Here is a 26,081-nt window from a genome sequence, read left to right on the forward strand (position 1 = left end):
TTTTTCTAAGTTTATTCAGCTAATCAGCTGATTTGCTCTAGCTTTTCCTAGACGTTTTTGCTTTCTTTGTGTGTTTTTCTCATAAATGAAACAATGAATTTGAGTACATTTCTCTCCTCTAAATACCACAGTTCACTGCAAAATTCTGTATAATAGCTATTCTCTCTTTGAATGCTGAAAGCAATTAGATGCTTTAAAAAATGAAAGAATTCTGGGTTTCATTAACCTATGATTAAGTCTGTTTAGCTACAGCCCAACATTTTTGTACTTCAACAGAGCATAGAAAACCTCACTGTTTGTCTTTGATGATGGTCTAAGAGTTTCAACTTTTAAATTATCTGTCTGGAGCAAATCCCAGTGGGGGAGAGTATATTTGTCATTTCCCTAGCATTTTATTCTCTTCATTTTCATTGCTGAGGATTATTAATTTGTGTGTGCACGCTGCCATTATTTTAACGGATTCCTTTTTTTTTTCAAAATTACAGGCTTAATTTAGTTTTACGTTAGAGCAAAAAAGTCTCTATATCTTGAGGATGCACAGTCAGAATGAGCAAAGATGAAATAAAATATAGACATTATCATTTTTATATTTCTTTAAAGACTTACTGCTGTTCTATCATATATTCCTTCATATAAAAACAGAGTGAGATATATATAAACATACATATACATACACATATGTATATATGTAATATGTATGTTCGACATATTCAAACAAATAAATATAATTATCCTTTTTTGTCCTTATGAAGTTATCTCAATACCAGTAAGAGAGAACCTGAATGAATATGTAATCTTGATGACATAGAAATAATAGGTAGCATTTATATAACCCTTTAAAAGTTGCAAAGTACTTTTTATATATTATCTCATTTCATCTTCACATTGACCCTGGAGAGTAGGTGCTATTATCCTAATTTTAAAGATGAAGAAATTGAGTCAGATAGTGGTCAAGTAACTTGTCCAGGGCCGCAGAACTAGTGTTTCTGACGTTGGATTTGAGCTCGTCTTCTGGACTCTAGAGGCAGTGTTCTACCCACTGCCCCACCGAGCTAAGTCAATCACCTAAAATGGTGACAAACTGTAATAAAAATGATCTACAATCCACCACTCGCCTCTGCCTCTACCACCATCAAAAGTCACATACAAATCTTGTAATAAAGGCAGTAAGAACAAACCTTTGAGAATTTTACTCACGTGATATAAGGTGGTCTCTGGCACAGGTGTGCCCATGACATCCTGTCTTAATGCTTCCATTTGTAAACTAGGTAGCAAGGAATAGTGAGTTGGACTATTACTCTTATCTCCCTTCTTTTTTGACTTTTTCCCTGTATCTTTCTTGCTATTTCTCTGGTACATGTATTCTTCTTGAGCAATTTTTTCATTGCTCATATACCGAAGTAAGGAATTTTCTAAACAAAGAGAGAGAAAAGCATCACTTAGAATAAGTAAATCAATTTCTGGTTTCTAGAACTACAGCTTTCTGCTACTAATCATGCTAATGGTTTTACTCTTGGAACTTTAACCTGACTGATAATTTTGAAAAGCATGTTCTGGATAATAAAATTGCACATGACACTCAATGAACTGGGATCATGGAACTAGAGGAATCAGACAGCACATGGCTTCCTAGCTTCCTTGAAAAGATTAAAATTCATGTTGCTAACTTAAAAATCAACTTGTGAGAAAATCAAGCCTAACAATATTGCTATAGAGGTGACATATGAAAACGTTTTTTTCTCTTTCATTTTCCCCAAACTTGTTGCAAATTTAATAATGTTAAGTAACTAAAATTTCTGTCAAGATCTCTAGAGGAAGGTCCCCAGTGTGTTGAGTGGACCCCTCATGGACAATTAAAGGAAGACAAGGACAAAAGTCACACAGGGTGAGAGGGCATGAACGGGATACAATCTATATTGCCGGAGGGAGTACCCATACTGATGAGATCACAGATCCATTGCAGTATCCACCAAAGTTTGGAAATAACTAAAACTTGGAAAACTGAATAGATAAACCAACTCAATAAGATTTTATTGTGTGTATCAATAGCATCAAAATAGAAATCTCTATAGAATCAGGTCCAAAAATGCTAATGAAAAAGATGCCCATTATGATCAGTCTATGATATATGTAGTAATGAAATGAATACTTTAAAAGTTAGCATTAATAACATCAAAACTTGAAATCATCTTGCTAATTAAGTAATGTGGTATCTTAGTGAATTAAATTCCATAAGATGCATTTTTCTCCTTAGTCTATATGAATTTTCTTTTAGATGCCTCATCCACAGCCTTATGACTTTTGGAAAGCAATAGCACAGCTTTCTAGCAAGGTTTAAAAAATTATGAGGCTGCCTCAACTTCTGTTGGGTCCACCAAATCTCTAATGGTTCAAATTTTCATTACCAATGCCATCAATATCAGTTATATTGACCTCTAACCATTGCTCTTTTGAACTCTAGATTAGAACAAAAATATTTTCCTATAGCATATGCCACAGCAGAATCCTCTTCTACTCATATCTCATCTCTGCTTAGGAATATATTTCTAACACCAAACAGAATGAGGGGGAAAAATCTTGTGATATTTTAGGTCATTAACATCACGGTTGAGTCTGACATGACTTATATACGTGATAATCACCATTTGGAACAACTGTTTGTGTGTATAATTAATTTTTTTTTTGGTTTTCTTGAGGCCCACTCTCTGATATATTCTGAGCACATGAGCAAATATTTGCCTTTATGGTCATAACATCAGAGAGTCCCCCCATGGAACCCTCATTATGATCTGAAGGTGACAGATTCTTGAAGGTGCAATAGCTTTGGCTCTTCCTATCAATCTACAGAGGCTTTGTGTATTGAATGGATTATGGATTGTGAGTCCAATATCTGAGAACAAGTCTGGCTACACACAGAGAGGTTCAATGTCAGAAGGTTGGCCATTAGGTGATTCATTTTTTCAGTCTTTGCAACTCAAAAAAGCCATCTATTAAGGTGCATAGGGATTTTGAGATTTTGATAGAGGGAGCATACCCAGCAGTCAAATCATGGCCCCTTGAAATGTGAAGAAGTAACAACTCTGAGACAGCACTAGATTTTGTGTCCAATATAGATTGATTATGGTCTGGCTATATGTACTTGTTCCAATAAAGTTTCATCACTTCTCCATTTTTCCTAATGTTCATCTTTGAAATAACAATAAATTCTTGATTTTTACACAATATTCATGAATACACTGAATCCACATGCCTTCCATAGGATTCTTTAGAAGTTAACATTTTAGAAGTATCAGTGAGTACCTGATCTTAGACTTGTATTGACGGTTCAGTTACAATAATAAAGCACACTGTTCTGTTGAGTACAGGGATAATGATAGGGTCTACACCTGTGATTTCATTGGTATAAGGAATTCCTGGATGAGTAAACTCTTTCTACCAATGCAGGTTGACATCTCTGCAACTTATTGTCCAAGAGTGGCCTAGAATACTGAAGTGACTTGCCCAGGGTCACACAGCCAGTATGATGCAGCACTTGAACACAGGCCTTCCTGACTTCAAAGCTGGCTCTCTACCCACAACACCACACTGCCTTTCTTATGTTAATCACAGAAAGAACATGATTTGATCTCAAGCTATAAGAACCTACTTTAAAGAACGTCTAAATTTACTTACAGTTTAAACAATACAGAGCCTACCCTGAGATTCTAGTACACTTACCTCTTCTACTATCTCTCTTCATTTTACTGGGATCTTCATACTCCCCCACCCAATTATATTCCACTGGCATAGATATAGGCCGTAGCTTGCCTAAACACAGAGAACAAAATTCATATCACATCTTTTTCCCCTCTGTTTGGTCATATTTGTCCTGTTTCTCAGACACAGCTAATATACACGCACTCACCACACTCATGGTCAGCATTTTGTGTTATTAGCTGTAGATGAAGAAAAGGTACATTTTGATCCAGAAGGTAAAATCAGAAAAGGCGGCTGCTGCTTATCTATCTATGGCATTTTGCCAGGGAAAGTAGAAGCTAAATAATGATGGATAGATAACTAAGGTTTTCTATCTCAGGTACACTGGGGTTTTAAAAATCATCATAGGCTGTGGATGAGTCATAGGATCATAGATTAGAGCTGCAAGGGTGCATAGAGATAATCAGGTCCAACCTCCTCATTTTATGGATGAGGAATCTGAAGCCGATCAAGGCTGTGACTTGCCAAGGGTTCAAGCTAGTGTCCATGGTGGGATTTGAACCTTGGTCTTCTTGACTTTAAGTGCAGTGTTACAACCATTCTCAAACAGGGCCATATTAATAAGAAACTGAGTCGCTACACTAGCACTTGAAATTTCTCCAGTTGGAAAAGAGAAGCATGTTATTAATTTCCTTTAGGTATACGGGAAGATTTTCAGAAGGAAGATGGTGAAAAGCTGAGCAGGTTTCCCTGAGGATAGATGTAGATGCACTGGACTTAAAAAGAAAAAGCTAAATTAGCTAGAACATTCTAGTTATTTTGAGCAATCCATACACATCGAAGCTATCAGGATAGACGTATCTATGGTTGTATATTAGATTCCTATTTGGATTTCTACTTTTACAGTAATATATAGAGGTTGATAGATGGATAGATAAATAGAGATGAATGCTAAGTCCTGGAATAGCTATTCATGACAACCACACAATCTTCTCTTTTAGACAATATGATACAATCATCCTGATGGGATCACGATAACATTTTGGTATAGCAGTCTCTCCTATATTATGCAGAATTCAGTGAGGTGAGACTGGATTAGACTCCATTCCCAGGCAGTTTAATTGCTGTTGTTCTGTGGTCACTTCAGTCATATAAAACTCTTTGTCTGATCCATTTTGGAGTTTCCTTGGCAAAGATATTGGAGTGGTTTGTCATTTTCTTCACCAAATCATTTGACAGATGAGGAAACTGGGGCTGATAGGTCTAAGTGATTTATCCAGCTAGTAAGTATCTGAGACCTGATTTGAACTTAAGATTATGAGTCTTTCTGATTCTAAGCCCAGTGCTCTTTCAACTGTACCACTTAGCTACTCCAGGCAGTTTAATTAGTGAAGTACTAAAAAGTTCCTATTGTAAGACAATTTTACTTTGAAGGCAGATATATGGTATGGACCTCAAAGACATTAGAGTGATGCTCTGGTACAACATTTTTACATGTATTCCTGACAAAACAAGAAGAAAATTATGGTAAAAACTAGAATTTTAGGAAAGTTGTCTGTGTTTTGTCAAACCAGAGAATTGCAGCAAAACATTTCTGCCAGCTAATGTATTTGAGAAAATTATGCCATAGATATCTTAGTGATTATAGATAAATGATAGCAATGAATAGAATTTGAAGCTACACTATAAAATGCTAGAGTTGCTTTCAATAAATCTGCCACAGCAAGGTTGTCAAACTCTTGGTGCCTCTGGAACCAAATTAAAATGTAATCGAGAAATGTTTAACAAAATACATAAAAATATAATTGGACATAGCTCATGTTAATTGGTGGTCCTCTCAGTCAATACGAGGCTCAGGAATTGGTTTCTATTTTAGTTTAACACCAACAGAAAGGATACAGGGGCTTACAATTGATATAATGTTTTGCAAAGTCCCATTTAAATACTAGAGGTGGTTTATTAATCTAAACTAACATTTGAAAGCTTTAGATATAAAACAAATGAATTTTAAAAAAGTGATTATTCCACATGCCTCTTTCAAGGTGTGTGAACAGCTTACATATGATTTAATCTGTGGTACAATGGATCTGTAGCCAGGGGACTGGAGTTCTGCCACCTGTGTGACATTGGGCAAATCACTTCAGTTTTCTCATCTATAAAATGAAAGGGGTTAGAGAAGATGATCTCTAAGATTCCTTGCAGTTATAAACCCAAGAACTTATGTTTCTGTGAAGTAGGTATGGTGCCAACGTGACTCATTTCACAGAAGGCGTAGATAAGTGACTTGCCTCAAATCACAACGCCAGTCTTGTTTTTTCTCTTAAAAGTCAATCAGGGGCAGCATGACTGGACAAGAACTTTAAAACAAGACCTTCAGCCACTTCCACCCTTCTGCTTCACAGATTCCGGCTGGCAAATGCATGCAGACTGTATTTCACAGTATTATATAACACTGAAATTTCAAAAGCATTACATCTATGACCATGTCTACAATATGCCAAAAGAACTACTTGGGAAGTGGACAATTCAGTCAAAAAAATCCTATTTGATTGGGTTTTCATTTGGGACTCTGACATGAAATAGGTTCAATTTCTTCTTGCAGAATGAACTGATAATTTCAGAGCCATGGAGACAAAAAGGTGGGAATTTACACTCACTTCAGAATATTTTATTTGAACAATATTTTATATGAGAGGCAGTGTGATGAAGTGGATTTGGAGTGAAGTAGGTTCCAATTCTAAATCTGACACATAGTATCTGTGTGACTATACAAGCTAGTCATTTAATGTCTCAATGCTCCAATCTCTGACTGTGTGCTGCTCTACATTGGTAGGGGGAATTTCCATAGTAAGAGTTCCCAACACAAATGAAATCAGAGTTTTGGACTAAAAAAAAAGTTACCTCTATTTTAATATACATATGTCTACACACGGATACTTTTATCTATGTTAATCATGTCTATATTCATATGACAATACCAATATCTGTATCAATCTACTTTATCCTTCCATATATTTTTTCTCTTTATATCTGTCTATACATAGATATTTCTGTCTGTAAATTGTATCTATTTATTTATTATCTGTATCTCTATTTTATCTCTACATATGTCCTCTTAATATCTATATAGCTATCAATTATATTTATATTGATATAATATCCCTATATATGTTATCCTCTCCATATTTTCCTCTTAATATGTGTATATAGATACACAGATTTTATATCTGTATTAATTATATTTGCATCTATTATATCATAGCTATATGTCATTTATTTTCTATCTATCATCTATTCATTTATTATTGTACTTCTTTGGTTAGAGAGATCCCACTTTCCAAGATTCATATCACTTCTGGAAATCTTCTAAAGTGGGTATGAGCTATAGTGACTCTCACAATGAATTATAATTTATATCCCTTGTATTCCCATAACTGACTGGGGAGAGCACTCCAATTGGCACTTGCACTATAACATGTGGCACAGGATGTCCACTATGTCTCTTATTTCATGGAAGGCACACACTTTTGGCATTTATGATAAGAAAAAGCAGGTCATTTAAATTCTAGACCTTGGTAGAGTGATAGACAATACAAGTAGTGTGGAGTATTGCTACCTGAATATTAAAGTAGAACACTGCACAAGAAATTAAGAAAAAGAGATGACTGTAATTAAAATATTGCTTTTGAAAGACATGGGGTTCTTTTTTTTATAAAGCTGCAGAAACATCAGTGCTGGAACATAACTTTCAAAAGTAAACCCATTATTTGTGCAACTACAAAAGATGCTGACGGTTCTAGGGCTAGCTTCTTATTTCATATTTTATTACATCAAAATTTTGCAGCATAAGATTAATAAAGCATTCATATTAAACAATAAGAAAAATTCCAGTATAAATGACAAGCCTTGGCAGATTAGAATACAGTGAATGGTTTAAGTCTTTCCAACTTGAAACATGCAGATTATGTTGATTGCAATTTGTCAACTCACCTATATTTATGTGCAATTGGAACCCCAAATAGAATTTTTTTTTAATTCATGGAAAAATGAAATAGTATATTATTCTTAGGATTCTAGGCATTATGGCTATCTCAAATCATAATGTTGCTATTTTATTTTTAACAAACCTCTATAAAACTGAATAAAATGTTAGTTTTTAGAATTAATTCACATGAATGGCATTCTAGCATGCTTTACATTTTGAATTTTTAATTTCCTAAGAGTCCTCATGTTGGGCACTCATGTTGTATTTGCTTACAGCTCTCCTCCCTTGACTAGGCGGCATAGTACTATAATATGCAAGAAAACCCTAGTATAGGAAGAAAACGAAAAAAAAATTAGCCATTTCCCAAAGTTTCATTTCATTGTGTCACACTTAATGGACAAGCACATTTTGCTAAAGATCTGCAAGGTGGTCAGCTACTTTTTTCTATTCCACATGACTGGCATAGTGAATAAAATCTCCCTAGATTGGGAAAAAAGTGAGAAAATGCTCAAGCATGTATAAAAAATAACTAGAAGATAAATGTGATTGCTATTTTCTGCTTATAAGATGTTTAGCCAAGTTGCTCTGTTTTGTTCTATTGCTGATCAAAAAAAGAAAGAGAGTTAAAGAAATGATTTGTTTCTGTAACCTTGTTTCTATATACTACAGCTCTACTGCAAAAAGAAATTAAATTAGTCTGCCATGTTTTGCTCTTCAAAAAGGCATGCTGCAGTAGCTTGTATACTTCTTGATGGCTGAAAATTGTCTTTATTCTTAGTTCTAGTATTTTCCTACCTATTGATTTTGATCCAATCAGTCTTTGATTTGTACTCATTTTTTTTGTTCCACTTTAAGATAGTGGGAACAATATTTGTCCTTTTCCAGTCCTTCTAAGGTTCTCTTTCATTTCTTGAAAAGAATGGTGAATAGGTCTATTAATTACTCAAATATGTCTTCAGTGCAGGCTGTTCAGTGGAAAGAACACTGGATTTGGCATTCGAATCCCATTTTGTTTGCTAATCAATTGTGTGACTGTGGACAAGTCACTTAACCAGTTTCAGAAATTCTGTTTTCTCTCCTTTAATATAAAGGGGCTGGTTTAGATGATCTTCAAGGTTGCTTCCAGCTAACACTGAATGAAACTACATAATGCTCAGCTGACCTGATGAGATCTAGTTTGTTCTAGGCCGTCTTTCTCCTTTTTTATTTTGGCCTTTTATCACTACTGACATTTGCTCTAGTCAATTCTTAGTTTTTTTTATATTTTTAGCAAAGGCTAAGTAAAGAAATGAAATATAAACTACCTTTCCTGGAAGTGCTCCACTTTTGAATGGGTTGTCTAGTTATGTGGAACTCAGAACACATTTCTTTTTCCATAGGAAGAATGTTAGAAATGGTGGTGAGATTTCTAGGCTAGAGCACAAAATTCTACATAAACTACAGAGTATCTAAAATATAGCAGTAATAGGATAATACTCCTCCAACTAATCCTAACCTACTAACCCAATTTATTACAATTTTTTTTTCTGCTGGAAAACATGTTGCAAGCTTCAATTAGGCATATATTTCAAATATCTGGTCTGGTTCTCTCTAACACATGTAGATATTATATATGTACATATATAGCGAATACATATAAATGATAACTATATATGCATGCACATATATACATGCATGTTTCTAATGCACATAGATACATATGTACATATATAATGAATACATATAACTGATACTATATGTGCATGTATATATACACACTATATATACATATATAAACGCATACATGTGTATGTGGGTATATAAGCCTGTCTATATCTAGCTAGCTAGCTATCTACACATGTGTGTGTTATGCATCCCCCTCCTCACCCCCTGGAAGTTATGCTATTTTCTTTTTTGTTCATGGCTAACACCCTGACTTGAAGAGGTGTTATTTTTCTGAAACAGTAAGTCAAACTTTAGAGACACAAAGAGCTTTTAATTTAAACTATTTTATTTAAACTATATTTAGTTTAGACTGTATTTATTATTTAGACTACATTTAATTGGGCAAAGTTTTGATGGACATTTTCCCCTCTATGAACTCTTTTCCACAAGAACTTACAATTGAAAGATTTATTTAGTTACTACAAAGATGCAGGATAATCCAAAAGACATTTTACCAAATTTATAACTAGGCAAATTTACAACATATGGGGCTTTATTTTCCCCTAGTGAACATCTATAATGCTATAAAATATAAAGGCAAATTGTCCCCATTAGATTTTCCTAGTTGGCAGATGCAACATGGTACATTGGGATTTGGTTCAAATCCTGACTTTATCATTTGCTACCTATGTAACCTTTGGCAAGTCACTTAATTTTTATGAGCCTCAGTTTCCTCATCTGTAAAATGAGGGGAGTAGATAGCTTTGGAGGTCCCATTCTGCTCTAAATCTTTGATGCTATGCCAGGTGACAAAGGGTGAGGGAACAAGCATTTATATAATACCTACTATGTGCAAGGCACTGCACTAAGAATTTCTTTCTTTCTTTTCTTTTGCTCTCTCTTTCTCTCTTTTTATTTCTTTCTTTCTCTTTTTAAAACAAATATTATTTCAGTTAATCCTTATGATAAGCTTGGGAGGTAGGTGCTACTAATATTCAAAATTTACACATGAGGAAACTGAGGCAAACAGTGCTGAAGGTCACAAAGCTAGTACTTGTCTGAGACTGATTTAAGTTCAGATCTTCCTGACTCTAGGCCCACTACTCTCTCCATTGCACCATTAGCTGTCTATTACAAAAGGGGAAAAGGTTGGAGGTCTTTTGTTAACTCTGAATCTTCATAACACAATTCTCTTGATGTTGCAAAAACAGTGGGGATCCATGAACTTGTGAGTGTGTGTTTTGAAAAAAAAAAAAACAACTTTTTTTTTTTTAGTATATTTGGTTTCCTTTATAAATTCTATGCATTTTATTTTGGGAATTTATACGTTTTTCTGAGGGGGGTCCTTAGGATTTACCTGCTTGCTAAAGGGGTCATGTCATGACATGAAAAAGGTTAAGAACTCCTGCCTGAAGCTACATTTTTAAAAAGCACATCTCTAGTTCAGTAGTTCTGAGGACACCCTGGGGCCGTTGTTACGGCAAGGCACTTGAAAATTCACTCTTTTCACCCACTAAGCACTGTCATCTTGATCTTTATTTAGCCAATAAAATATTCAGTGTGATTTGGTATAATAAATAGGGAAACATACCTCCTGAGGATTGAATAATGTCTTGCACAGGTATGTATTGCTGTTTTTCAAATATATGTGGATGCAATTGCGATGAATAAAAGACAAATGCATTTAAAAAGCTTTACCTAATTTGTTAAAATTTTTTTTTTATCATCCTTCATTTCCTTAATCAGTAGCTATTATGGATACTAACATATCAAGGCCTGAGATGGGAAAAACAGTTTTGATCATCAAAAATCTTGGGAATCATTATTCTTTAGTCAATCTAATTTATGGAACAAAAGGTAGCTGAACCCCATTATGATGAGGAACAAGAGTTGGGCTCTGCATCTGTATCATATCATCGACAGCTTAGAACTCTAACTATATAGGCTGTTTGCGAGCGATGTTTTAAGTCAGTATTGATAGATGAATTTTCTCTTCCTGTCTAATAGTGAGAACAGAATTTCTGATCCTCACCTTTAAGGTAATTAATATGTTTCATAATTATTATTTCTTTTAATAGTCCATTGGCTTTTCAGTCCTAATTTTTATTTTCCATTGAATCCTACATAAAGGCTCCTTACACCTAATAAAAACATCTTTTCTTAAGGTTGATTTCCTTAATCTTGGTGACATCATTTCTGCCTTGAATGTAGTTATCTTGTGAAATTTTTCCCTCCAGGATTTCCAATGACATTCTTTCTTTCTAGCCATTATTTTATTGCAAAAAAAGGGAGAGAGGCTAGAAGAATGCTAGTAAATCATTTACAGGTGTCTGAACTAAATTGGAGAGTCCCAGCAGTCGAGAGATAACTTGCTCTTGGGAGACTCTGAAAGTTTTATCAGAGCATTTTACATTGTTGACATCTCCTTGGGCCGCTTCCTTTTACTTTTTGCACTCCTTAATTGTTCGGTTGCTATGAACCAGCCTTTATGGCACTGCTGAAGGGAAATATGAGGCAAATATAACATTAGTTTCCCAGGAAACATCCTGCAGAATGGAAATAATGCCAAGAAAAAGTCTTCCTCCAAAATGAAGGACTATTTGAGGAGAAAATGAAAATTCTTCCCTCCTGGCAGAAGTTAGTAGGTACCTGCCTTTTGAACATTCTTTTACTTTCTACATTAGGAAATGACCTCAGCATAGTCTACAACCTGCTTGACAATATGTGGGTCATGAAATTGGTTTTCTAACAGCTATCTACATGATCCGAGTTCACCATTACTGCCATATCCGGTCCCAGGACTACTTTACTAAGCTGACCAAATAGCTCTGATTACAGAAGGCACTATATAAAAATCCAGAGCTATTACAGTGATTACAGAATAATAGCTGCACCTTCCATCTATGGAGCATTTTACAGTGGTGCAGCACTTTGCATACATTTTTTCATTTGATCCTTGTCACAATCCTGCAAGCTAGGCAGTGAAGCTATCAGGAGCCCAATTTTAAAGCAGAGGGAACTGAGGCTGGAACTCAGCTGCCTGGGTTCACATTTCCACATTAGAGATTTGGTGAATGCCTTTCAATTCTAGGTCTGCATCAGCTAATAGGTACATGCTACTTAAATTTGCAAGTTTTGCATTTAGCCTCCAGCTTCCCTCTTTCTCTTTCCTCAAAGTGGCAAATGCTTCATCACTGAGATTCTCAACCCTCCTCACCTTTTCTGTTAGTGAAGATTACATAGTTTTGAAATCATAGAGAACAGGATGTGCTATGCTTTTGAAATCAGGAATAAAATAGGACTTGACTAGGTCTACTTGACACAGTGACAAATTTGGAATTTATTACTGGGTTGCTGTAATTTCAAAACACAATAAAGTGGCAGATGAGGTAGGAAAGATGTTCCTGAGTGCTGAGATTGGCAGTGAAGTTTCATATGCCCCAGCCCAGATGAAACCCATAGGAGAGTAGCTTTAAAGATGGAAAGGAACTTAATGGTCATTAAGTCTAATATGCATTTTACAGGTAAGGAAACTGAAGCACAGAGAAGTTAAGAGACTTGCCCAGGGTCACACAGCTCCTAAGTGTCTGAGGCAGGATTTGAACCCAGATTACTGACTCTAAGTACGGCACCCAACACACAATGTGATGCTACCTTTCCTCTTAACCATTTAGGGCAGGTTCCCCACCCCGATAATCCAACTCAAGTGCTGAAAAAATATTTTTCAAAACACACAGTAATTGATATGTGTGAAGGGAAAATGGCATTTGATATTCTGTTGTCAAAACTAGTCAAATGAAAAATAGGTTTATGGTTAAATGTCACAGAAATAAATGAATTTCTGTAGTATACCTAAGATGCAGCTAAGAAATAGTTTGTTCTTTAGACCAGGAAGGAGTTTATTTGTGAATACTCCTCTGGTCTTCGTGAAGTTTGGGATTTTTCAATAAATCAAGGAAGAGTTTTGATTCTTAGCTTTCAGTCAATACTTCTATGTGTTATTATGATGAAAATGCACTTTCTGTAAATAATGTCCAATTCCTTCTCAAGGGCAATTGACCAACTGTGACTGTCTTTTGGTGGGTTTCCAAGATAGTATGAGTGCCTGTAAATGGGACAGAGAGGAAAGGCATACATAGTGAATGGATTCACTGCCTTGCCAAATGATTCATTGATAGTTTACAGGTCTCATCGATTTTGAAAGCAGAAGCTTTGGAGCATTAGCAGATACTCTGAGATTAGGTATAGCTAATTTTAAGAGAATACCTTTTCCTCTTCCATTTTTAACACTTTTTTGTGGCTATAAAGATGTTACCTTGGAAAACTAAATCACTTTTTGTTTTTTTTTTTGCTCTTGATATTTTTCTGAGTACCCATTCTGACTACTACACGCAACATTGTTGCTAACTTAGTTATCAAAATCTATTGAAATTCCAATTCATTACAGTAGATAACCTGGTGTAGTACAATGGAACAAGTGTTTATACTAAGAGGACCTGAATTGGAATCCAGGCTTTGTCCATTTATTACCTATATGGCCTTTAACACATCATCCAATTACTCTGGATCTCATTTTCCTATAAAATGAAGGGGTAAGGCAAGATGATCTCTAAGATATCTTAAAACAGCAGCTAGAACAACAGCAAAAAACCATTGGCTCTAGTTCTAAATAGACCCAGGCAAGGATGAAAATTCTCTAGTTTTGGGAGAAGTACATTAACTCTTTTAGCCAACAAATTTACAGTTTAGCTCCAGGGCCAAGAACTTCCAGCTCTAAATCTATATGTTCTTATGAACTTCTTCAGCATGGAGTACTGGTATTAGTTTTTGTTAAAGACCATTAACACCACTGGGTCCTACTAAAAACCTCAGGTGTAGATGTGGGAGAAAGAAAAAAACAGAAAATGTTTAAAGGGAGAAGACTCAAAACAGGTTGAGGTAAGAAGAGGGAGTCATGAAAGAGATTGGATGACAGAGAAAATGGAGGTGGAAAGAGCTAAAAAAGGAACATATTCCTGGTGGGTATAGTATGTCATTAGCAATTACCCTTAGGCATTGCTTTGTGTCAGTTGTGTACCCATCTGTCCTGGCTTTCATCTATGTCCATATGTTAGCAAACATTTTAGGAAGGAATTAGCCAGGATAGTTTTTCATTTTGGTTACTTTTTCAAGATAAGGTAAAGGAAAGAAAACCTTACAAAACTGTGTGTTTTGATCCTTCTGGAATGTTCTACCCCATCATATACTGTCTGATGACCTATAATCTACAATAAAGCCAGTGCAGGAATTTTTCTATGTCCCTTTAGCATATTGATTAGAAAGGTGTTGACAGGATGATTATAGATGTAATAAGCTTAAAAATTCAGTATAAGAATTTGGGTCATACATCCTCTATTTGCCTTATTTTTTTAACTTCTTCTTAGATTTGTATAGACTCATTTGTAGGGTCAAAGAAATATTTTGTGCTGAAGAGTCAAACTTTGCATATAGCTTTAGTGTTATGAAGTATAAATATAGGGAATGTCTTTTCATAATTGATTCTGCTTTCACCAGTCTTATTATTCATTCATTCATTCAACTAAAATTTATTAAACACCTATTTTAAATAAGACAAAGTCCTTGTCTTCAGGGAGTTTTCAGTCTAGAAAGGTAGCATAAGACATAGACAAAATATAAGTGGACATGAGAAGTACATGGCCAAATGGGAGGATTGGAGAAATGTTTCATGAAAGAGGTAGCATTTGAATTGGGCCATAAAAGGTGGGTGGGATTTCAATACCCAGCGAGGCATTTCAGGTACAGAGGACAGCTCAAAGAAAATCATAGATGTGGGGAATGTGTAATTCAGTTTAACTTGAGCATAAGCTCTTAAAAGGAGTACAGATCAGGACCCCTGAATCAGATTCTTCTTGGTGTTTCCCTGTGACTAAAGCAATCACTCAAGCCGTTCAATCTATTATTATGCACACTAAAGAGACAGTACCTCTAAGAGCCTAACTTACTATCAAAGAATTAATGGAAAGGATGGAGCTCATTATTATTAAACAGGGAAATACTGTAAAACTACTATTTTCTTTCTGAATTTCTAACAAATTTACCAAACCCAAGATAAAAATGTCTATGATACTTCAAGGAATGTTGTGTAACAATTTTTTTTTTACCTGAAGGGGAAATGAACAAACTCTGTGCTTAAATTTAGGTTCATTCTAGCCACCTGGGGATAAACTGTCAGACATATACGTTCCACATTTGCTACAAGGGTCATTTGGATGACCCTTCATGTTTGTTCAGCATCACAGAGCAATTTTAATTTCAGTCTTTGGTTATTTAGAATGCAGATGCAGATCTTTGTTAGTATAACCACCAAAATGTATGACTATTCTCAATAAATTTATTTGCTGCTGATCTATTTCATGGGGTCCCTGTTTATAGAAAACCTGACAGAAAAGTGTCCCTAAATAGATCTCTCATACCTTTCGTATTTAAAAACAAATTCTCTCATAACTTTTCACTGAGAATCTGGATGGCCTCTGATGGCATCTAAGATGTATAACATAGGTATGAAAAGAGGCTTGAATACTAGGGAATCTATAATATTCCCTCTTTCTCTTAAAAGCTTTAGTTTGTCTGACTTTAGCCTGGAGGTTCTACCTAAAGTAGAGCTGGTACAGAGTAAGCTGCAGGAAAAGGATTAAAAAATGGCATGATTTAGCTTAGAGAATATTCATAGAATCATGGATTTAGACCTGGAAGGGGCCTTAGAAGTCATCAAATCCCATATTTGATGAATACAAGTCCAATATTTTTTATAGAAGAGAAAATCAAGACCCTGAGAGGCTAAGTGACTTGCCAAAGGTTTCATGGGTAGTAAGTGACACTTAATAGAGTTCAAGTAAGATTTGAAATCAGATTTTCCAATTTTAAGTCACTGTATTATACTGCCTCTTCAATTCATCATATCCCATGAAAGACTGGTTGTGAATAGCAGAGTAAAGGGGAAGCAGGGATAGACTTCATTTTGAATTATTAGCTGAATCAAGTGGGTAAAACAGTTAACAATGAAGTTAAACCTCACTCTGGAGCCTTTCTTACAATTAAGTTTTGGCAGTCCTCTTTAGCACTTTTCTTGTCATTACTTTTACATACACCAGATTTTTCTGTCATTGGCACCTACTTGATGGTGCCCATCTGATGTTTTAAGTGCTCTGACATGAAGGGGTGATATCTTATCTATCACTTAATATTATTTCTAGTTAAATCATTAACTAAGATTTTGAGATCCCACCAGAGTTTCACCTTGTCCCTCATATTGTGCTGCTCAGGTATAATTGGATTTCCCCCTTCCAAATATAAGCAATTATTAAATGATCATGTTTCAGGCATTATTCTAAATTATTTACATATATTATCTCATTTGATCCTTGCAAGAACCCTGGGATGTACAGTTGAGAAAATTTAGAGATTAAGTGACTTTACTAGGGTTGCACAGCAAATTAGTATTTGAAGCTGGACTAGAACACAAGTCTTCTCAATTCTAGACCTAGGACTCTATCAAATGTGCCACCTAACTGCCATAAAAGTTACTTGGCATAATGTTGCAGCAGTCTAACAACTTTTAAGAATATATTACTTATATTTGATGAGAATATAAAGAGAAAAACCCTTTGAACTGGATCTGTGATTTCAGTGGTAAAAGAAACTTTCTCTACCAATGGAGACTGGCATTACTCTGCAACTTACAGTTTTATTAGAGTTGGCTAGGGCACTAAGGAGTTAAGTAACTTGCCTATGATCAAATGGCCAATGTATGTTAGAAATAAAACTTGAACCCAGGTCTTCCTGTTTTGGGAAGCTGACTCTCTAGCTCTTTCCCCATGTTTCCTTTCAGGAATAGAAACACATAGGAAAAAATTTCAAAATTCAATATAAAGAACAAAGATTTGTTGTTTGTTGTTTTTCGGTCTTGTCTGACTCTTCATGATCCCATTTGGGGTTTTCTTGGCAAAGATACTGGAGCAATTTACCATTTCCTTCTCCAGCTCATTTTATAGATGAGGAAACTGAGGCAAACAGGGTTAAGAGGCTTGCCCAGTGTCACACAGCTAGAACTGTCTAAGACCAGATTTGAACTTAGGAAGATGAATCTTCCTGATCCCAGGCAGGCCCAGTACTTGATCTAATGTGCAACCTAGCAGCCTCGGTGAACAATGATAAAGTGAATCAAAATTAGCACAAGAAAGACCTTGGAGGAAAATATTGATATTAATAAAGAAAATATCTACTGATTAGTTTATTTAGACATGCAGCTGTTTGTTGTATATATTTGATTCTGAGATATACTGTGATTTTGAGATTTATTATGAGACAGAAGGATTTGCTGTTATAATTTGGGTAGAACTTTTTGTGAATCATGCTGTTTGCCTCTTGACTTTGCACCTGCTTGAAGTTAAACCCAGTCCCATCTCTTTAGACAACCTCTTGTATAGGATCAAGATTTTTGAGGACTCTGTATATACTTTATGTCTTTCAAATGTCTCTTGATAAAGATGTTAAGACCAGCTTGATTTCTCTTACCCTCAGTTTTGAAGGTAATGCACTGTTGACTGGGTGAGGTCTAGCAGGAGTGTGAGCCAAGTGGGGGTTAGCGAAAAAAATTGTTAGGCTATCCAGGGGTGGGGAACCTGTGACCTTGAGGCAACATATGGCCTCAAGGCTGCAGATTCCCCACCTATGCTTGGACGCAAGATGCTGTGCATAACTACTTTCCATTGGGTTGACCCAAATTAATCTCTCAGCCAAGAGAGTAGCTCTGGCAAGTAGGGATAGCTTTGAGAACAATTAGTATGGATGAGAGAGGATGAGCTTAACCTAGCAAATTGTAAAGAAGGAGTAAATGATTGATTCCAGGTGATTCAAGATTATACTATGGAGAGAGAAAGGGAATTATGGAGAAAATACAGAAATCATCAACCTGGTCAAATGAGCAAAGGGGAAAAGTCAAAAGGATTTTGATGTTACTGGCCAAATCATTACAATCAGCAGAATTATAATATTATATACACACAAGTTGGCCTGAACATCTGTTATAAATAGTGATCTCTTCCTCATGAAATTTGTCTTCAGACCTTTGGAATTTTGGCCTCTCCTTTATATTTATCTCATTCTTTTTTTTTAATCAGTCATTTGTGTATATGTCTTCCCTCCTCCTCACTCTCCCATTAGGATGCAAGCTCCTTTAGGATACAATATGTCTTTTTTGAATTTTGATTCAACAGACAACAGTATCATTTTAGCATTTACTTAAACAATGGTTGTATAATCAAATTGAATGAGGAAAGGCTCAAGATGGACAGGAAAGTGAAGATAAAGGATGATTGCATAGTTAAATGTTCATAGCTAATCATAATACAGGGAGTCCCAAAAGTCTTAGTGCATTTTAAAGCTTTAATAGCTTTGAGGCACCCTGTATAGAATGTTACTGTGATTAGGACAATTGGGAAAACTTAGGGGAACTTGGTATCTGATTGTGTCTATGCTGAAGACAAAAAGCAAAAAGCAGCAACCTCTGCTCAGGTGAAACCAAGGTTTCTATCAGCCAGAGCCAAGAAGAAAATGTTCATTGCAAGTAGGTCTGTAGCTCTTATGGAAGGTCTAGGCATCCTCTGGCGTGGCTAGAGCCCTGGTCTGGAGAGATTTTTAGGGGCACAAAGAGAAAAGAGAATAAATGCTAACAGTCAGAATGCAAATATCAATGCCTTCATCTGGAAGGAATCTTATACTTATTGTCAGGATATGGACTCATGAGAATCTCTTCCTTGCACAGGATCAATAACCATTGCTTCCAGTGTGGTGACTCATTAGAGGATTGAACCTTGTGATCCTTCCCCTACCAACATCAAACTGAAGTTTAACCTTACTGGGTGGGGCAAGATATATGGGTAGGGGTGGGTGGAGGGAGAAAGAGATATAGAACCATAAGGGTGGAATTCCTCAGAGCGGGGGGGGGGGGGGGGGAAATGTAACTATTGCTCACTTTGGGATCTGTAGTCAGAAAAAAAAATTATGTGAGTTGTCCCAAACGTCTTGGTGCAGTTTTAAACTTTAGTAGCCTAAAATGCACATTTTAAAACTGTATATTTTTAATTTATGGCTATTATGAGATGATTTATAAACTTTGGTAAAACAGTACAAGGGAGGTGAGTTTTTTTTTTAAAGAGTACATGTCAAATCCTGACTCTTCTTAGGACAGTGACATAGCATAGCATCACAGAACATGATACAATCATTTTTGGGGGGAAATGGTCTAAAAGACATATCCCTGACAGGTAGATAGAATTCTTTACTAACACATTTAAAATAAATACATGAATTATATTATCATTGCTCTAAGATTTCAAGAAAATCTCAGGCTCAAAATATGTTTTGATCCCACAAACATTTCTGCTGAGCTCTTTTTTGAGTAAATAATTTTGAAATTGGGAATGCTAAAACAAAGCTATACTCTAGCAAATTCCACAAAACTTCAATCTGTTTCCTCTCATATTGGCTTCAGAAGTTAAAAAAATATAAGTATTGCTCCTTTTCATCCGTTATGCACAGTTTTGCACAGATTCCTTAGTTTTTTTACTTATTAAGCAGCCCCCAAAAGGGTATAAAATCAAAGAATGTACTGTATCTTTAATAGGCTCTTCTATTTCTTTTTGCAGTTCTAAGTATCTTTTGTGACACGTCATTCTGTTTTAAGAAAAAAAAGTCATACATGTTATGTGTTATTTGAAGGATGTTGGTTATAGGTTTTTCTCAAGCATCTCAAAAAAGGACCATAACATCCTTGGGACATAGAGTAGGAATGCTCAAGGAAGTGAGAATTTCTCTAAATACTGGACAACTCATTTCTTATTTTAATGATTACACATTTTCTCTAAACACAACTCAATTTCAATAATTTTTAGCAAATCTTGGAACACCTATGAAAGAGTAGACATGTGTCTAGGATTTAGTGTAAGATCAGGCACATAATAGGTCCTCAATACTCATATGAATGAATAAAAGACAAATATTAAGCTCTCTGATTTCTCCAAAACAAAGCAAAAAGTGTGAACTACATTCCTCTTTGCACATTTAATGGGTTCCTTAAAAAAAAATAATTCAGAACAGATGAAGTCTTAAATTGCTCCAATTTTGGATGTCCTGACACAATCAAGTGCTATAAGATGTTGAGAAAATCCTAGATTCAACAACATATATCTAACTACACATATTTCTGCTAATGGAAAATATGGATTTTTGGGAACTATTAATGAGCTCATCATTTCAATTATAGCTCATGTTTCTCACTTGGTAGAAGAAATGATGTCTGGCAAAAGAAAATAAAATCAACAACAGATCAATTAAATATGTACAGATAAGCTATCTACCTCATCAAAAGTTGTCCAAAAACCTAAAGTCAACATTTTCATTGAGTCTGAGATGAATGCCAGCTAGACCATGCCTACCAAAGTTTATAGAGAATAAATTACCATAAGTTGGAGTGCTTTCTCTTCTTCCTTGACTGCTTGATCTTCCTTTATCATATTCATAGCAATATAAAACAGCATCTTCTTCAACCACATTAAATCTCTTCCGATATTCCTGGTCAAGAAATGAATTTGGAGATTCGGATCCCTTATGCACTGGCTTGCCCACTAGGTGCCTACTGAGATCATCACAAGGAAGGTTTCCTTTTTCATCCCTGGGATGGTAAGGAGGGAGAATGAAAAGGAGATTTGGAAAAGAGCAGAAAGAAGGTGAAAAGAGTAGAGAGAAAGAGAAATAACAATAAAAACATCTTTCATTTCTATAGTGCTTCACAATTTTCAGAATCCTTTCATATACATTCTCTAATACTCAAAACAACCCATTAGGTAAGTAGGGCAAGTATTATAGTAATTTTGTAGTGGAGAAATCTGAAGGTTAGAGAGGTAAAATAAGTTGCTCCAATTTCTGTTAGAAGGTAATAGAACTAGAATTAGAACTCAGACCTTATTATGCCTGCTCTTATGCTCCTTTATCTTCCTCTATACATAGCAAGTGACATTTTTAGGACATAAGAATACACTATTATGATCAAGAAACTAAAAAAAACTTTAAAACCAGTGCTAGCAAAATTCAAAATCTTTAGCTATAACGCTATAGTTCTGCCAGTTCTGACCCAGATTCACTCCCACTTACATTCCTATTATTTTATTTAAAGGAGATTTCTAGGAGCATATTAACAACCATATTGATGGGTAATGTGATTTTTGAGAATCATTAAATGAGGTACCATCTAAACTTCTTTAGTTTTAAATATGTCTTTCCTCACTTGAAAAACAGTAGAAAGTGAGAGAAGGGCCACAGAACTGGAAATGGGAAGATATTCCAATTCTTGAAAGGGGAAGAAGGGGTTTTATTCCAAGTTTCAGTTGGTTGATTTAGGAAGATTTGATTTCTGGTAGAGTTCTAGAATATATTTTCAAAGTGATGACTTGTGAAGCATTTTGAAAGGGAAATATTCATCACATTGAGTCAAATAACCTCCTTATCTTTTCCTGACGGGGCAATTAGAAAGCATATTAGAGGAATGATATAGACATGGATTTCAGGAAGCCATTTGATTAAGAATCTCATTTTTCCTTGTGGACAAGATGGGTAGATACAAACTGGATGATAGTACTGTTAGGTAGATTTGAAACTAATTGAATGAAAAAGATTGTTTTGTTGTCAGCTTAGAGGAAAGACACCAGAAGAACAGTGTAGAATTCTGTTATTAGCCCTCTCCTATTCTATACTTTTATCATTGTCTTAGGTGAAGGTAGAAGTGACATGTTTATCAAATTAGTAGATGGCATGAAGCTGAGAAGGATAATTAATGTGGTGAATGACAGAATCAGAATGCTGAAAGATCTCAATAGATGAGTGGAAGATGATAAGATGAAATTTAATAGGGATAAAGTCCTAATGGGTTTGAAAAATCATGAGTACAGGATATGGGACCTAGAGATGGGATAATAATTAACATAAAAAGACTTTGGGGCTTTGGTGGATTATAAACTCAATAGAAGCCAATAGTGTAATGTGGTAGCCAAAATTTTGATGCTATTCTAGGATACATAAAAAAAAGGCATAGTGTCCAGAATGAGAGGGGCTAACTATCTTCATCTCCTTGGCCTTGGTCAGACCACATTTGTAGCATTGTATTAAGTTCTGGATGCCACATTTTAGGGAGTACATTGACAAAATGAAATACATCCAGAAAAGGGTGAGGAAGATGGTGAGGGGACTTGAAACTATGCATTAGCTAAATGAACTAAGAATATTTAATGTGGAGGAAAGAAGACTGGCAGGGGGTATGGATAGTGGTAGGAAGGTAATACGATAGTTGTCTTCTAGTATTTGAGGGAATATTACATAGAAGATGGATAATATTTGTGGTACTTTATTCCAGTAGTTAGAACAAGAGACAATAGATAAAAATAGCAGAGAGGTATAATTTTAGGGACATATGGATTATAGATTTGTTTCTTGTCCAACATTATGTCCAAGAATCTCCATGATTCTTCATGTAATGAATCCCAAACATTGCCATGAGTGAATGACGCAAGGATGAGATGGTGACATTTCATATTATAAAGTTTGAGAGGTAAAAACACAAGTCTAAATACATTTTGAATGGTAAAAAGAAGTTGTTGAAATCAGCTGTTTAAATTAATTCTTATTATACTACATAGATAGGAAGTTTGCTTCAATGCTCAAATCCGAGGCCACATCAAGATTGCAGAAATCTTCAGTTATGTAGTTAGGGAGGTCTACTGGCCTAATACATATCAATACTGCCCAGATTTGGGAAGAAAAAAACTTGTTGGCACCATTCAGGTCCACTACAGCTGTGACCCATTATTTTCAATAAATGGGAATTTGCTCTGCCTTCTTAGGTCTTTCAGATTAATCAAGAAAAGTTCATGAATCCAGAAGTGTCAAAAAGCACAGATAATTGTTTTATCTATTTTCCTTATCATGAATCTTGGGTAAACTGATATGAATCTTCCACATAGCTCTCATTTAGAAAGTACTGATGTTTCAACTGACTTTAAGTGCTCATAAAAAAATTCTCTAGATTCAAGCATTTGCTTATCTACAGATGAGCATATAAATTTCACTACGTGACTCAAGGACTCAATTGCACTAGTAACCAGTGTGGAGTTGAAGCAGCTAGACAAGAGTTCAAGTGAAAGTGACCTGGAGATTATAGTGGCTTGCAAGTCCTATAAAGGTTGTTTATCTGTATGGCAGCCATGAAAGCTAATGTGATTGTAGTTTATGTTAATAATAAAAGTCTAATTTCAATAGCAAGAGAAGTGATGGTCCCACTGTAATTTTCCCTGGTCATACCACATCTTGAGTATCACATTCAATTTTGATTATCACTTTTATATGAATTATTTTAAAAAGGTGGGATTGATTCAGAGAAGGATGACTATGATAAAGAAGGAATTTGAAACCATGAAATACAAGGATCAGCTGAAGGAAATGGGATTATCTAGCTTAACAGAAAAGTAGACTTAGGGAAGGTATGCTATTTCATATATTTGAAAGATTTTCACGTGCAAAAATGGTTAGACTCATTCTTCTGGATTCCAAGGGATATAAAGGATTCAGGAAGATTTAATTAAATATAGAGAAGAACTTCTTAACAATCAGAGAAGTCTATGGAATGGTCTATGATGAGGTCTCATCATCGGAGGTTTTTGAAAAGAGATTGACTATATGACAATTTGGGGAGGGGTACTGAAAAGGGTGGTAGAATTCCCCCTCTACAATTTGGGGTCAGGCAGGATTAGATGACCTTTTAGGTCCCTTCTCACTCTTAGATTCTATGATTCAGACTTTAACATCCCTACATGCACAGTTGAATCAAATGGAACTGAAAGGTATGTTATAGCTAACTCACAACATTTTAATTCTATAGCCACATTATGTGGAAGAAATCAAATAATTATGATCTACTACCTGTCTAATAAGAAGGAAGACCATGAACCATGGTTGTTTCCATCTTGAGATGGTTCATCATAAATTGATTCAAGGAGAGTGGAAAAACTACAAAAAAAGTAAAACAGGAAGAGGCTCAGATCGTCAGGGAACCTTAACTGTCAATTAAATTGCAGGCTTTTTCTTTGTTTTCTGGACACTTCTGTCCAGCTGGTCTAGAGCAAACCATGATGACAATAGTACTTCAGTTACTCTCTCTTTCTCTCTCTCCCTCTCTCACTCGATCTTCACCCTTTTAATGCATTAGTGACAACAGTATTCTAGCTCTACTTCTTCATCATTTAACCACAGAAACAGAAGAAATAAGACAACAGTAATTAAATTCACAGCTGTCCAAATATGAATCGTGCATGTTTCAAGTGGTACCATGAATGAGGAATTTGGCAATGACCAAAGTCATGCATTATATTTTTATATTTACATGAATTTGCATGTAGACATAAAGTATAAACAGAATGGGAAAATTGCATTTTATGATTCTAGAAATATGCTTTATAATCCAGTTCATCATGAATGAGTCAAATGTTTGCCATTTAAGATAAACAAGAACAACACACATGTACTTATCATCTTTTCCTGAGATAAATGTTAGAAGCACAGCAGTTACACCAAAATGATTTCACCTAACCTTGACTACAAATGTATTTCTCCAATTCATTTTTATTCAAGGGCTATGATAACTTTAATTTCCTTTAAAATTGAATTAAAAAAACCCTTTATATCTTATCAAAGAGGGTGAATCTCCATGTTGGAGAGAAGTATATAACTTTAAGCAATTCTACTAATGTATGGATCCATATGATCCATGTGATCACCCTGGCTAGTTCTTGATATTTTTCATGAGTGCTACCTCTCACTGTACTCTCACTATGAATACTATCTCATTCTCATTCATAGCTTCATCACCTCAATACAATCTAGCAGTATCAACTTATGTTTTAATGGGTTAGAAATATCTCCTGTTTAATAAAGGAGTATACAGAAAGCCCATTTTATTGTTACTTGGGACGAAGGGGGCAAAATAAGAAAAAATTCTGTCACATTAGAAAGGGATTGACTTTTTTTTACACAGATTTGCTTTATTTAGTCCTGATTACTTAATTCCTTAGAATTATTCATCTGGAGAATAGGGACTCTGTAAATTGTCATTCCTAGTTTTGGTTAAAACTAAGTAAAACAATCAAAAAAAGATAATGCACTTCATATTTGAATCACAACATTATTCCTTACTGTACAATGTTTTACAACATCTAATGCCTTTTCATGAAATAATAAATGAAATTAATGTTTCAAATAGGTATAAATATTCATGTGTACTTGACTTCAACTTGAAATTATTTATTTAAGTACCAAAATACAGAAATGATAGGCTTTTAGCTCGGAATGGAATGTACTTACCTTGGGCTGGCAAAAGCTGTATGTGTGTGTGTATATATATATATATATGTGTGTGTGTGTGTGTATGTGTATGTATATGTATACATATATATGTGTATATATATGTACATCTCTCTATATATATTTGCAAAATCCCATATATATATTTGTATGGAATTTTGCAAATCTTTATTCAAGGGAGAAAACAGAAAAAAACAACAAAACTGAGCATGTGTAGTTGCCAAGGTATTAGATACCATAGTGAGAAACCACTACACTATTTGGAAGAATGATAGTAGAGATGGTTACAAAT

The 26,081-nt window shown here is 35.1% G+C and overlaps 1 protein-coding gene across 4 annotated transcripts in view; it reads right to left on the reverse strand.

Annotated features, from left to right (window-relative positions):
• The window catches only part of CNKSR2 (connector enhancer of kinase suppressor of Ras 2), a 334,822-nt gene that overhangs the window by 104,421 nt on the left and 204,320 nt on the right, over window positions 1–26,081 (reverse strand). For 2 of the 4 annotated variants that reach the window (XM_027868512.1, XM_027868495.1), the window contains 3 exons: window positions 20,845–21,056; window positions 3,718–3,807; window positions 1,198–1,412 (listed from right to left, as the gene is read on the reverse strand). In XM_027868512.1, coding sequence (XP_027724313.1) covers window positions 1,198–1,412; window positions 3,718–3,807; window positions 20,845–21,056 — 517 coding nt within the window. The remainder of the gene's footprint in view (window positions 1–1,197; window positions 1,413–3,717; window positions 3,808–20,844; window positions 21,057–26,081) is intronic. The other 2 variants (XM_027868521.1, XM_027868505.1) reach the window with 1 other exon arrangement.

The sequence above is a fragment of the Vombatus ursinus genome, unplaced genomic scaffold, assembly GCF_900497805.2.
Source record: "Vombatus ursinus unplaced genomic scaffold, bare-nosed wombat genome assembly UNPS02001419.1, whole genome shotgun sequence".
NCBI classification, from domain to species: Eukaryota; Metazoa; Chordata; class Mammalia; order Diprotodontia; family Vombatidae; genus Vombatus; species Vombatus ursinus.